The sequence below is a fragment of the Polypterus senegalus genome, chromosome 1 (assembly GCF_016835505.1).
Source record: "Polypterus senegalus isolate Bchr_013 chromosome 1, ASM1683550v1, whole genome shotgun sequence".
In the NCBI taxonomy this organism is placed as follows: domain Eukaryota; kingdom Metazoa; phylum Chordata; class Cladistia; order Polypteriformes; family Polypteridae; genus Polypterus; species Polypterus senegalus.
In genome coordinates, this window is record NC_053154.1 from 163416163 (window position 1) to 163432102 (window position 15940).

At 35.9% G+C, this 15940-nt stretch overlaps 1 protein-coding gene across 3 annotated transcripts in view; it reads left to right on the forward strand.

Moving 5' to 3' along the window:
* The window catches only part of ano7 (anoctamin 7), a 123922-nt gene that overhangs the window by 102885 nt on the left and 5097 nt on the right, over window positions 1-15940 (forward strand). For all 3 annotated transcript variants that reach the window (XM_039761809.1, XM_039761800.1, XM_039761818.1), the window contains 4 exons: window positions 660-757; window positions 5880-6019; window positions 8942-9147; window positions 14637-14764. In XM_039761809.1, the coding sequence (XP_039617743.1) occupies window positions 660-757; window positions 5880-6019; window positions 8942-9147; window positions 14637-14764 (572 nt within the window). The remainder of the gene's footprint in view (window positions 1-659; window positions 758-5879; window positions 6020-8941; window positions 9148-14636; window positions 14765-15940) is intronic.

The following is a 15940-nucleotide window of genomic DNA, read 5'->3' on the forward strand; positions in this document are numbered from 1 at the left end:
GTGTGGCCTTTTTTGGCACTCTCCTTTGCTCCTCAGTTTTTCATTTTTGTTTAACAGTTTAGGCTAATTAATTTAATGACTGTAGTTTTATAAATACTAACAAAAGGGTGATTTTTCTTTTTTTATATGAAACTGCAATGAACAGTAAGTAGAAATAACTGATCAGAAAAACTGGCATCACAAAAAACTTAACCAAAATCAATTTGCTCGCAATGTATCACAAGTTTTTCACATTAATTAGAGTAGGTTAGGATCAATAGGTTACACTATCATTGGTTTGTCTTTTTGGTTTTTTTTTTAAGTTCCTATAAAGTTTGTCAAAAGTATAATCGTCAATCAATCTTGAAGTAGTGCTTATCACTTATACCTGAAAAGAAGACCACTTGCTTTTCACAGAGCCTCTCTGAACTGTACAGCATCCAACACTGGACTGGCCTTTGTTAATTATGTATACTTTCTAAATATTTAACAGAATTGAGGAAATGTGCATGCTTAGCAACAGGTAGCATTCGAAAGGAGGAATAATAGGCAGAATCAAGCAAGACAATAAGAGGATCCTGATATTAACAGTTTTACTTTATCATTAATCATCACAATGTTTTCATCTGTCATCTACTAATATCAAAGTATCGTTTATGTGTATGTTGTGTTGTTGCCAGTGTGGAGCAGGAGGATGCCTCATTGAATTAGCTCAGGAACTGCTTATCATCATGGGTGGAAAGCAAGTCATCAACAATGTGCAAGAGTTTGTTGTGCCGTAAGTGTAACACAAATTTAACTTTTCATAGTCCATGTTTTATCTTTGTAGAGTAATATATTGCTCTACTTTCCTCTATTGTATTATTAAGATGTAGCCTCTGTCAGAATGCCTAATCCCACAGACTTATCACTGTTTATAAGGTATTATTGTATATAACTTCTCCCTACCTTCCCTTCTATATCTCTAACCTCAGGCAATTAGGTATAGTAAAAGACAAGCAAGAGTTAAGTTACAATTTCAACAATGTATTATTGGTAATATTCATAAATAATAACAATATGCAAAGGACATTTGACTGTTGGCAACCATACAACCTGATTAAATGGTGATGTGTAGTTCAGGCGGCACACAGACTTGTTTATTACTTAATGTCTCTAGTTAAGGCATCATTTGTGTTCAGCTTTCTTCAGAATAGGCTGCATGCCTGTTCAATATGGCTGCAGAGCTGTGCTCTTCATTGTGTTGTCCTTACCTTCATCAGATGTTAGTAAGAGAGAGTGTGAGGTTAAGCAAGTAAATTTATAGATGTTCTGTCCAAACCCTACAGCCAATAGGGCGTCGTAGTACTTATAGGCTTTTGATACATGCCAATTTCAAACAGCCATACTTCAGACCAATGGGGGAAATAGAACATCTTAAGAGCTGCCCCCAAACCGTATGTTAAGGTAGAGCTTAGCAGTTAGGCAACCTGACTTTGTGTGGGGGACGAAAGAGAGACTCTAGTGCTTGAATGTTTCAAGCACTTCCTCCAACTCTGTCGTAAAATTCACTTTCCTGACTTAGTTTTGCCTAAATTATAAAGAAAGACATACAAAATATTTATCAACTAATATGCAAAATCCGTTTTTCTGTTTTATTTCAAGTTCAACAAGGAGAGAAATTAGATTGGGATTGCCTACTCCACTTGATTGAGAGTGTGCTCACAAAGGTTGGATTGATGTAGATAAGGACACTTCAACATAAGACCTGCCCCATAGACCATTATAGTGACCCTCAGACATGTTATTAAACCAGAAAGAGAGAGAAGTGTCAGACACAGTCTCCTCTAGACAGGGAGGACTTGTTTTAGTAGGAGGCATGTTTTTAAGAACTTAAATGTGAAAATTTGCATCAGATGACTGGTTGGGTGGGCTGTTCACACAGTGACATGATAGACGACCTATGTGAGAATGTGTTTAAGTTGCTTAACAGAGGTGGGAAGACCTAGATGCCATCTGTTTCTTTAAGACATATTGAGTGAACTATTAGGACAAAAACTTTATTTTAAAATAGTGCTTTGAATCCATGAGTGATGACTTGTCATAAACATTAGGGGGACAAATTTCTCGTCTACAAAATCAATAATAATAGTCATTCTGTTTAGCTGCATTCAGCAACCTACCACTAAGAACACTTATTGCTTTAATCTGGAGATGTGACATTTGTATCAAAAGATTTCTATCATCCTGTGCTGCTTAATGCTTTTATGTAAAAAAACCTTTAAAACTCAGATGCATTCGAGAAGTCGGGTTTTGAAAGTTTTAAATACATGTTGAAACCCATTGCAAGCTGCTCTTACAGTTTTTTTTTTTTTCTTTTTTTTTATTCAATTTATGGAAAATATTCTTGCTATCTGGAGTAATAAGATCAATGTAAATTCTTTGATTGAATCTTGTTTTTGTACTACTAACTAATTTTTTATAAAACATAAAAATCAACTACAATAATAATCCTTCAACTGGAGTACTTAAGGAGACACAGAGAACAACCTAAACAATCTTCACAACTGTGGTTAAATGTATCAGGGGCCCATGGTGTTTTTTTTTTACATTTTTTTAATAAAAACATAAGTGCAGCTCAGGATTTGGTGGTGTGGATGTGTACACGTGGAAATCCGTGCAGCCACGGGGATGTTCAGTGAGGAAACTGGTGGATTGCTAGTTCACATGTAAGCACAATCAGTCAGGCCATTCCTAATTGCTGCTCCTCTGCTTGTTATGGCAAATATCTACACGCTTAAAGTATAAAAAGGATGTCAGTAGGGTAAATGAAAGGGAGAAAGAGAAACAAAGAAGGGAGAAAATTGAGGAAGAAAGTTAACAGAAAACAACACGTGAAATTAGGTAATCAAGACACTAAGGTGGACAGGACGATAAGAGAAAAAGGAAGAGCATTCCAGGGGAAGATTGCTCCTGCTGAGTATTGGCTTTTTGAGGGCTGCCACTTCAGCAAATATTAAACAAACAGAACATAATATAATTCACTGATGCCGAGGGATGGTGGTGGGATGACAGAGCTGGGCTTTGGGTGTCACAGCTGGTTACTGGCTAAGGTGACTGGGAAGAAAGCTGATAATGGCTGATGGCACTCGCCAGCATCTCCATCTGCTGAGCAAACCAAGGAATGGGCAGAGAATATAGCAGAGAGAGAGAGAGAAACAGACTGAGATAGAAAACCCAAATTTAACTCTGTGGTTTTAACCCAGATTTTAACATTCTCTTGGATTTATTTATTTATTTATCTCCCACAAAGGCACTTATTTTATGGATTATTTATTTACTGTGCTGAATTGCACATTTGAACAAGTTGTAATTTTTGATTGATTATTGAATGAAATCCACTATTTCTTGCTGCAGTCTCATTTTGTGTCCTCATTTTACCAGTCCATCCTTGGTATATTACTATCAAAGCCCTGGAAAATGGATTATGTCAAGGTAGCAGGCACCTGCAGCATTGTAATGATACAATAGCCTTTGAATACATTTTGTAAAGGTCAATTTAATTTAAAGTCAAAATACAAGACCCCCTAATGGCAAATTTTATCTTTTATTGTTCACTCCATCTGTTAGTTGTTTGATACTGGAGTTCATTATTAACTAGCTAAAATGTTCTAGTAGTAGTTTGCTTCTCATTTGAAAAACTCTCTATCATTGTGCATTGATGGTGAAATTATGTGACACAGCAAACTGGAATCAGTTGGTCAGTGTTTAAAGACAATTATTTTATTCTGTTGCGTCAGATTTTGCTATTATAGTCAGTTATAGTCAGTTTATTTTGGGGATGTAAATTAAATGTATATGTTTGTAGTGCTGCTTTGGTAGGATTGTGATTTTGCTGGCATTGTCACTGTAGTGCACAGGCTAGTCTGTCAGAACCAGTAAAGATCTGCCATTAGAAGTTACCTGTATCAAAATATAGAGCCAAATACATTTGTTACGGACTTTATAACTCAATTTTACCAGCACAACTTTTCTCTAGCATTACTCTGGTATTGGGGTGCATTGCTTCTATGACTCTTCTAGAAACAGACACTTATATCACCTGCCACTTCAGTAAATATTAAACAAACAGAACATAATCTCTAATTCACTGATTCGAGCTCAGGGGAATAGGTGAGGGGTGTAAAGCTTGAGCCTATTATTGTAGCTTTGATTATAAAGAAAAGAACCAATCATGAACTACGTAACAGTCTATCACATGACTCACTCATGTAAATTTTGCCATTTACCAGCTAACCTAATGCACATGTTCTTGGGATGTGAGAGCAAATCCTGTACTGCCAATATCCCTGCATATGCAAGGGTTAGCTGTGGGCTTTGGAGATTTCTCAGATTCAAGCAAAACATTTCAATAATTTCAAATGAGGCATTTGAGTGTGATTTGTATTTTTATTTTCATATTTGTAATGTAAACTGGGAGAATATTATGAGACAAGAATAGCAGTAATCTTTGCCACTTGTTTTCTCACCCCCAGGTGGTGGTTATGAATCAACCAATCCTTGGTGGTCTCTTATCAGTTAATTATAGAAACCTTTTGAAAATGTGGTAGCTAATTCTGCTTTTAAAATCCCTTAGAAATTTTATTAAACCCCAAAATAAGTTCAATGTTAGAAACTTTTCACATTGACTTTTTTTAATTCAGGTTTGCAATCTGGTCATATTCATGATTTTTTTTTTTTTTACTGCAAGGGGCTACCAAGGAAATTGTTAAACATCAATGATAAACTGTTAAGATTTACAAAAATAGCTTTCTTTATTGTATTTTACTCTTTGATGTCACTTAAACCAAAACAGGGTTGGGGAAGTAGAAGCTATCTGAGTCAGGAGCCTGTCCAACTATTCTTACTCACTCACATAAGGTCACCTATTAGCATAACATGCATGACTTCAGAATGTGAGAGGAGATTTTGAGTACTGAAGAGGATCCTGCAGAGACTTGAATCTGGAACTGTGAGAGTGTGACGCTGAACATTGCACTAAAATGGAATCAAAAATAAATAAACACTAAATACAATAGAAAAAATATGTTCAATAGTGCACCACAAACGATTTTTAACATTAACATTCCATGAGAAATAAAGGGAAGAACTCATAGGAACATTTTTGTTGTTTTTAGTACATGATATTGTTTCAGTAGTAAATGACACACACCCTTCAGTCCTGGTAGCTCTTCTAAACAGTTTATCAAACACAGGTATGCTCTCATGATATGGAGTGCACAGTGTGATAATGAAATATATGACAGTTCTACAAAAACAAGTTAAAAATTCCTTGCAGCGGGTCATGATATGTTTAGTGTATGTTGTATTGTTAAATTCTACTATACTCCAAAATTTAAATGTATTAGGTTAAACCACTCTTTATTCCTGACTCTTCCAGAGTCCTAAAATGAACTAAAAGAAATAAAAAAATACTAAATACAAGAGAAGAAATATATGTCCAATAGTGCACCACAAATAAACTCTCTGCAAGATTACCAAGGAAAATAAAGAGAAGAACTCATAGAAACAAGCCCTGAAAATTGCTTCCTATCTCCATGTGAAAATAATAGTGAATGGGCTGGAGATGCCTAAATGGTCTCCTAAAATGTATATTTGCATTCATATAACATTAAAGAAAATCTCAGTACCAGATAATTCCTCAGTATTATAAAGTTCTAATCCATTAGGGCATAACTAATGTTAAACAAAACATTCTAAAGCATTCCAATCAAATTACTGTACATATGTAGCATCCATATCTGATATTCATGGCCACAACCATTTACATTATATAAAATGACAAATCAAAAACTCATGGAACAAAGTCAGTTGGTGTAATGCATAGTCAATATGAATTTGTTTGGTTTTGTGTTCTGCAGAAAGCTCAAAGGCTGGTGGCAAAAGCAGAAAATGAAAACAAGAAAAGGTGGTGAAACTTCTGATGTGTACTTTCAGCCTTGGGAGGCCGATTACCAGCTGCTGGTGTGTGAGGGGCTTTTTGATGAGTACCTAGAGATGGGTGAGTGTGATGGCTTTCTGTTCGTATCGAGTAGGTACACTTTATGTGAAGTGCACCTGTGTACAGTGTACTTAACAGGTGGGTACCTGCATATCTACAGTCTGACTAGCCATTATCAACTTCTATTTACTTATACAGTTACTCGGCCATGTATGAAATAGAACTGTATACTAAACTATACCCATTTTTAAGGCAAATGAGCAAGTGCACAAAGATAATAAGTTACACTATGATTTGTGCAGGTAAGGACTGAGTAAGGCACTATAATACGGAAGACATTAAGAAAGTTCACATTAATATGAGAAAGTCATCTTGCTGACCTCTATGAGTTCAGCTAATTCTACAGAGTGCATTTTAGTCTCAATTTAGCCAGCCATCTCACTGTTTAATGAACCTTATCGTTCCCATTTCGATGTAGCAGTTATCTGGATGCATTTAGGCATCATATGGTACAAGACAGGAACCTAGAGGAGCAGTCAGTCAGTTGCAAGAAACAATTTCATAAAAACCCATGCATTTTCATATTAGCCTGACAAACACAGAGTAAGCAAACTATGCAGGAATAGTTGCCAGGCTGGACATCAAACCCAACATACTGGTGGTAAGGCAACATTACCATTCAGATGCCCAATGCTGCTAGTAATATATTCAGAAAAAGGCAATGGATTGTTATAAAAAACATAAGGATATCCAATTAATCCAAAAACACGACACCGCATATTCTTATACAGTATGTAGCTAACTACAAAATAAGGTATCTTGTCTGTTTTTATCAGGCATTTTAAATTTTTTCTAGGATAACATGGTGGCACAGTGGGTGGTGCTGCCATCTTTCATTTCCAAGATCCAGAACTTGAATTCTGGTCCAGTCCATCTCTCTCTCTGGAGTTTATATAGACTCCCTGTGTTTCTGTGGGTTTTCTCCTAGAATTAATTTTTCTTTCTGACATCCCAAAAGTGTACAATCTAAATTATAATTTTATACGTTTGTATGGTCATTTTTGTCTACTTTGGAATTGCCGTTGCTTACTTGGCCTGGGTTTGTTTATCTGTTTATTTTCTACAAAAGATTTATTTACCTTTGTTAGAAATATTTTCTGCTGTTTAGAAGCCATTTTGTTTTTTGTCTGTGCTGCCATTTCACAAGCCCTGTTAAGAAAACGTGGCTCTCAGTTGCCCATGGGGGTTCTTAGGGTGCAGCATCTGATGTTAATTACATCACAGGTTAAAGGTTAATTCTGATTTTGTGGATAACTTTCTAAAAAGACTTACTGTGATTCTTTCTTTTTATTATCTCAAGCATACAATTTGTTGGCAACTAGCAATGTTTCTGAGTTTAATTTCCGGGTTCTTCTTCTGGCTTGGCAAAAGTATGGTTTGATTTCTGGTTTTGATTTCTGCTTCTGTTTTTGACTACATCTCATTTTCTAGTTCATGTCTTTTACAATACTGTCTCCACAATTAAGCCAGTGTAGACTGACAAAAAAGCAGAATTAGCTGCTAAGCAATCATAGACTATCATGAAGTCTAAATGACAGCAGACCCTCCAATGACCTACGGTATTTGTTCCATAGTTGAATTTGTATGGGTTGAATTGTTTTTGGACAGACCATGAGTTGCTCAAATACCCTAATTTTGACATAGACTATGTCAAGCTGACAAGGTTAATGCCATGTCACTAGTAACATGGTCCTGAACTTCAGAAAATACTACAGAAGAACAGTGATCACAGCAAAACCACCTTCAAGATGGTACTACAATGACATCACTGTAATAAAGATGTCACAAAATGCTCCAGAACTTCCTCAAATGATATAAATGGTTTCTTTAGGTGTCAAGAGTAAGGTTCTGCATAAAAAAATAATTCCAATTAATTCTGGAATATATATCTGCTGACTTAGAAGGTTACTACATTAAACAAATTGCTTGTTCAGTTTGTGGAATTGATCCAGGACATTCCCAGCTTTTAGGCATGAAGTATTGGAATTTTTCTGCAGAACAATCACAGTATGGCGTACGATCCATCTAATTAATAACAATGTTCATAAATCATGTGGTATTCAAATGTTACTTTACTTAGATTAATGAAGCCAGTGTAGTCCACGAAAGCAAATCAGCATACCCTGCAAGATGAATTTATGGCCTGCTAATCTTTCCACCAGAACAAATTGTGGGAAATTTTGACATGACCAGTTTATTCAGAAGCTAGCTGACTGACTAATAGTTTGGCCATATGTGGTGCCAGTGTATATAAGCCCCTTTCATCAGAAGTTTATTTTTGTGCTATAGAATTGCCTTTGATGGGATGTTTTTCGGATGGTGGCAGCCCATACTCTCTGCACCTATGGCACAGTCATGCATTAAAAACCACAAAAAGGGTCTGTGGAACATTTAAAGCGATTTAACCCTTCATCTTGCATGCTGTCCATTTTAATTGTATACTCAGACATGATCCAGTGGTACCTACTTATCTGGTTTAAGTAGCATATGATATTGTCTGTAATTGCAAAGTCAGTTACATCGGGGCAGATGGACCTTTTCCAAAAGCATCTCTCTCTTTCTACATAGAAGTAACTTTTCCAAAAGCATCTGTCTCTTTCTCTTTTTTTCCCTTTTAATTTGGATACACAAAAACGGCAGATCAGTTGTTAACTTACTAGAAAGAACATTACATTTATTAAAATATAACAGAACTCTAATCCCAGAAAGATGACAAATATGAATGATATACAAACCCAAAACTAAGTAAGTAAATGTTTAGTAATGCCAAATGAACAAAACCTCCATGCTACAACTTTCCATTTTTCCACATATTGCAAGGTATTTTTGTCTTAATTTCACTTTACTGTATTTGTGATTATTGTATAACACATTGATCTAATTTAAAAGAATACATGAATTTTTTTTTCTCATTGCTTCTAGTTTTACAGTTTGGTTTCATTACCATTTTTGTTGCTGCTTGCCCCATTGCTCCTTTGTTTGCTCTTCTGAATAACTGGGTTGAAATTAGACTGGATGCACAGAAATTTGTTTGTGAATATCGACGACCTGTGGTGGAGAGAGCCCAGAGTATTGGAATTTGGTTCCAGATCTTGGAGGTCATCACTTACCTCGCTGTCATCAGCAATGTAAGAACTCATCAACTCAAACTTCTTCATAGCCTATTGATGATGAATTTAAAGTGAGATGTACAAAAAATATATGTATATAAAATAGATGTATATAAAGTATATTTGTATTAGGAGGTATCGGATGTCTGAATATGATTGAGGGCCACCATAACAGTCTAACAGGATTATTTGAAGCCAGAAATGTTTAAAGACAAACTGAATATGAAAAAAACAAAAAATATTGGCTGGTGTAATCATAATACAGTACTAGATTTATATATATTCATCCACCTTAACCCAAAATAGTTTGTAATTAAAATTGAAATATAAAATCAGTAATTGAAAGGCATTAACCTTTGCAAAATCTTTTTCTGTAGTGTGAAATTTGATTAAATCTTGAATCTTTATTAATCCCTAAACTAATAACAATCCACTTTACGAACTTTGGTTTAAATATAGCTTCTGACCCTAAAGCAGATGTATGGGAGGAGCACTTCTCTATAAGTGATGATGACAGTAGTGTACAGTACATTCATCTTCATCAGAGACCTAAAAAATATTACAGAGACTAATATAGTTTTATAACATTTTTAGACTTGCTCTGAGAGATAGTATTGTGTTATTTTTGTTATATTTTATTCAGCAATATAAAGCCAACTGAAGTACACAATAGAAAAATCCAGAGTACCAGAACAGGTTTAACTACTTGTTATTTTTTTCACCTCAAATGGGAAGAGCAATCCACACAGCACTTTCTCAAGCATAAAGGCATCCCTTAAAAATTAAATTGAATTATTTATAAATCAAATATATAATAATCTAATGAAGAATTACCATCCAAACTAAGAAACATTTACAATTAACAAAAGAAAGGATTTAACTACAAAAATCAAGAAGAATAATTCACTAATGGAACATACCAGAATAAGAACAATATATTAATAAAACAGCCAAAAAAAAGCCAAACTGTAAATCCAGAAAGCTATAAGCAAGGAAGGCAGGGGAAAAAAACTAAAAAGAGCTAATATTTCTAAACTCCAAATGTGTACAGGAATTGATTAAACTAAGCTTTAATAAAAAGTTCAAACCTTATAAAACGTAAATTTAAAGAGAGCTTTAAGGAAAAACTTAGTGTCCATAAATTGTCAAGATTTTTTCAAATAAAACACTTTTCAAAAAGCATCTTAAGACTAATGCCTCGGCAAGGGAAAAGTGAGAGTCTTAAAGACTCCTCTCTGGGAATTGCAGCCCTAGTGACAGCAGCCCACACCCTGCAGCACGTAATCGAGGGTAACAAACTACAGAGAATTAAGAATACAAATTATTAACATTTTTTAATGTCATTTTTTTTTTATTCCCATGGCCTTATTTCTTGACAGTTGCTATGTCAGTTGCTAATAAGTGACCAGATGCTATCATTTTGGATTCTGCAACTATAAAAATGGCAGTTCCTGAGTTGAAGTATCCTAACTGAGAATTTAAAAAATGTAAAAAAAAACCACCCTCACTTTTGTTTTGGTTGTTTTGAGACACTGAATTATGCTGTTACTTCACTTATTTCCTCTCGCCAATAGTGGGAATCTTGCATTGTTCATAATAATTGTGGCTTTTTTCATTTGCTTTTTAACAGCTAATAATTACAAGCAAACACTCACTTCCTTTTGGCAAAAAGCCACCACTGGTATTTTGCCCAAAGGACAACAAAAATGAAGCAAGGATCTGAACCAGAAGCACAAAAACCCACAAATTACCAAAACCAAAAACCGCGAGACAAGGTCAAAATGGTGTTACAAAAACAGCTCAAATTAAAAATGAACTTTATAACAAGCAATGACTTGAAAAACAAACAATTCCATCCAACCCCTTTAAAGATAGGCAGCTCAATATTAGAACCTGAAAATAACCTGTAAATAATGTATTAAAATCCCCAGCAGTCTTTAGCAGTCTTTGGTAAATGACTACTTTCTTTAGGGCTTCATAATTTCTTTAATTTTAATTGTTGCCTTTAAATAGGAAATACTGTTCAGGTTTTGGGAAATGGTTGTCTTCCTCCTGTGATTCAAACTTGATCCTCTCACCAATATAGTTTTGCAGTAGGTTAAGATGTCAGATTTACATCTGACACTGTCTAAAAAATGGTAAATGCCCCTTGAGAATGGAGAAGGTGCTATATAAATAACATGTATTATTAAATTATTAACATTAAATGAATGAAGAATATGTAAATAAGGATCAAAATAAAGGTTACCTTAGAAGTACAAAACTTAAATAGAACCACCCTATAACTTGTGGAATATGACCCGGACACAGACAGGCAGACACGTTGTAATCACCCCACACACATTTATTGAGGGTTTCCATATTTCACAACTCCGCTTACAGACCCCAATACCCCACAGTCCAGGCCAATACAACAATTCCTTCTCTCTCTCTCTCTCTTTCTCTTCAGACCACCTCCTTCTCTCCTCCAGAGACCTCGTCCTTCTTCTACCTGACTCAAGTCATCCTCTGAAGGGAGGCGGCCCCTTTAAATAAGCACCTGGATGTGCTCCAGGTGTGTTCCCGGCAATCTCCCACCGACATGTCCCAGTGTGGCGGAAGTGCCGGCTGCATCCCCGGAAGCACTCCAGGTGTCCCCTCTCTTATTCTCCCCAGCACTTCTGGGTGTGGTGGAAGTGCTGATGTCCAGGGTCCTCCAGGTATTGGGGTGCCCCCTGGCAGTAACCACGGGCCCCTACAGGGTCGAGCTTCCCAGCTCTGTACCCGTGGCCCCCAGGGCGGTCGCACCCTCGAGGTGCGGAGGAGGCACAAGCCATCTTCCAGTCGTCTTGGGCATCCCAGCTGGGTACCACCCCCATCTGGGTACCACAAACTAGAGAGCAAGCACTACCTTATCTTCCCTTTTGAATACTCTTTTCGTGGGCCAATTTTCAACAAAACAAAAATCAGCAAAAATACAATGCTATGAGAAAGAAAGTATGTATAACTCTGACTGCAGTATCTGGCATCTGCTTCAAATTTTTGCCCATTCTACCATACATAAATGCTTCAACAATGTGCTGCCTGAGAGCATTTTTGCATCTATTAGCCAGTCCGTAACCGTCCATTTCTTAATTTGTGATCCATTCCATTCTAAATTTTCATATTAATTAAATTCAGATTTTTTTTAACATTCTGCTTAAGTATTGTTTGAGTACACTGCAAAATTCATGTTCAACTTGGTGACACATCAATGTACACTTAGTAAAATAATGGGCTGATGACAAACTACTATTGGTTCCAGCCTTGTGACTGACATTACCACAATAGATTGCAATCTCCATTTGTCCCTGAACTGGACAAAGCAGAAAATGGACAGACAGAGGAGATATGTGTGTTTAAAGGTGGTTTTTGGTTTGTGCAATTAATGATGTCTGGAGTTACGGCAAAATCCCTAGAAGAAAACATAATTTGCTTGTTTTTTTTGTACAGTATATGTGATATATGTGTCCATCTTGCTTTGCCTCTTATGCATTGTCTATCAGTTACTAGACAAAACACCTTGACTTTGAATGTGGTAATATATGTCTTTAGAATCTTTGATTTTAACCAGAAATTCTTAGAGATTCCTCAGGGCATCTTTTGTTCAAATGCTAAGCTGGTGGAGTGATAGTTGAAGATTGGCAGTGAACTTTTTCAATCAGTTGACAATCAATTGTACTTTGCAATAACCAACTATTCTAACTTCTCTAACATGACAGTCTTTATTTTTTCTGAAAGGCTCTGATAACCTCTGTATAATATGTCATCATAATCCACAACCAAAGTAGATTAGGTTTTCCATTTTTATGTAAAATTGGGCTCTGCAACCTATTCTCTGTGAGGCTGCAAAACCTGATTTTATGTACTTGATGCAAATGAACAGTCATTTTTAGAAATAAGCTAGAATTTGTGTGTATTCTTAGCTCAGGAAACTGCATTTCTGTTCAGAGTGCAGGGATCTAGAACTACCTACTAGATGAGTGTACTCTACTGATTACATTGAGCATCTGCTGTCCACATATTCATTTATGAAGTATTAAAAGATTCAAAGCTCTTATTAAATGGCAGTTTGCCTAAATATCAGAGCATATCCAAATTTTTAAACCCTGGTCTTCAAGTGTGTCTTAGTATACTGTTTTTCATTTCAACTAATTTATTAACCAGAGTTAATTCTGCTCTAAGTGGATGGTTTAGTTCTGTTGTCAGTGTGAGGAGTTAGGAATGCACTGCAGCATACATCCGTAACTAATAAATGCAGAAAAATGCTTTTTCAGGTCTTTGGTTAGAAAACTGTGGTTCTCTACCTGTTTATTTTTTGTGTTTCAAGTAGGGTTTTATTCCTTAACTTGCCACGGAACCTGTTGAAGAAAGGTCATATCAAATATTTTACATTATTCTATCACTTGCTCTATGTGTATTTTCAGTGACTTAAATCCATATTTGCATGTGTCTGAACCTCTCTTCAGTGTTGCCTCCTTTCTTGATTGTGTTCCCGTAAAGCCTGCTTCTCAGACTCCGCCGTTATTTTCAAGGTGCCTTTTCTCACCTCCTGTGTGGTTTTATATCTTCCATCTTTGAAGGTGATTCTCTTAGCCTGCGCCTTCACTCCTTGTGTGTCACACACTTGTGCTTCTTCTTTCATCCTGTCACCAAAGCCAACCTGACCAATCAGATTCTTCAGACGGACTGAACACACAAACCTTAAGTGGTTTATTATATAGTAGATTGTTTCCACATAGCAGTAAAAGAACAATTGTTCTGACATGGCCATAACTACAGGTAATAATGCATCCTGCAGAGGAGTCCCCAGTTCTGTGTACTTTAGTGTGGTCAACATCAAGTTTAAAAGGGGCAAAAACATACCAATCATTTTCTCTACAGATACTCCTATCCTTTATAAATGGATAAATTCTTTAGTAAATACTGTAAAAGCAGTACTGCTATGTATTTCTTTCTCTAAGGGTGTGTGAATAAATAAACTACTAATTTATAAATGGAGATTAGGCCAGGATTAGCATTGACTAAGATACTGAGTGTAGCCAAAAGCACCACCACTTGAAAAATGAAACACCTGGATGCCTTGCTTCAGAGCTACTAACATACACTGTACATGATATAATTGAGAAGTGAATTACCATCTGTTGGCATTCAAATCTCTTTGAGCTGAGCTGAACAGGATAAGTTTAGCTTCATTCACCAAGTTGTACAAACTAATTCAACCAATAATAAAAGCATCTGTGCTCACAGTTTTGCCCAATATCATGTAAGTTTCAAATATACCTTATACCTTTGGAACATTTGTGAATTATTGCTATATAACTGATGTTTATAACAATGCATTCTTTTTTTTTTTACTAAACATTCCTGCAAAAAGTAGCCTGTAAATATATGTTTATTTACCTGTATGTAATCTTTAACAAGAACAATTAATTCTAGAACTACTTTGCTGTGGATTATTAATTGTTACATCTTGTTTTTTTGACAAGGCTTTTCTGATTGCATTCACATCTGACTTCCTGCCACGTCTCTATTACCGCTACAACAACAAGGGCGGCCTTCATGGATACATTAACTTTACTCTCGCCTATGCCTCCCAGGAGCATGTTATGTGCAGGTATGTGCCTATAAGCACCTCAGTTCTGCAATTGCATACTCAGTGCTGAAATTGCATACTTTGAACATTTGTATGTCTCAATATTTTTAATTGCTGACTTTTTTCTGTTTGAAAGTAATTTGTTAATTTTTGACCTGTAGCTGCTTGTATGGCTGTGCTCCTCGTTATTCCACTCTCTTGTCATTTCATGTTATTTCTCCATAAAGTCTTCATTCTACCTTATTCTGCTGCCTTAATTTGCCTTGTCTCTCCAGATACACACAAATGATTTTGTTCTCCTCTTCTTACTGATGAACTCTGTGGGGTGAGAGTCCCATTAACTGTCTACTGCCCATGCTTACTTATGAACCACATCTTGTGTTGTGTTTATTCCTTGAGTAATTGCGTCTTCCAAATAAATAATGAAAATGATTTGTGATACACTGTGGGCCATTTTGCCAGCATCACCCAGTGATATAATTCTTAGTCCACTGGTCTCAAGCCAGATTTATGACAGTTGGTTTTGTTACTATATGAGTTGGTAAGCTCATTGGTAGTTGGTAGATGTATCTATCTATCTATCTATCTATCTATATGCCAGTCAGAGTTTTAAAACAAGGACTAAATATACATAGGTTTTTCCACTTACACAGCATATTGCCTACAGAAATAAGAAATCAGCTAAGGGTTGCTGAGGGCACAACACAGGAGTCAAGCCAGCAACTGGTGCAGTTACCTTTTTTATCTAGTTTTGGAAAAGCAAATTGAAATGGCTAAAAATTTACCTGATATAAAATTGGTCACTACGTTTTGGTGACAGTAAAACCAGTTGTCAGAAATGACTTGTTAATATATTTACTGACTTGTAATCCTAAGTATGAGGTTATATGCAGTATTAACCTCAAAAACTAAGTAAGTAGATGTCTTTTTCCAGTTTCTTTCATCTTGAAGGCTGGAGTTGATCTTCCATCTTCATGTTAGGAGGAGGAGGTCTAACTGTCTTATATGAAAGCAACATACTGCATGTTCTGTCATGCAGATCTCATGTTTTAGTCAAGGTCTCATACAATGAATCAATGATTTAAGTTTCACACAAATATCAAGCCCTGTTTTGAAGCAGATTATCAGTACATATAAACATAAAACTACAAGTGAGCTAACACTTTTTCTGTAACTTTTCTATATACCTGAAAATAC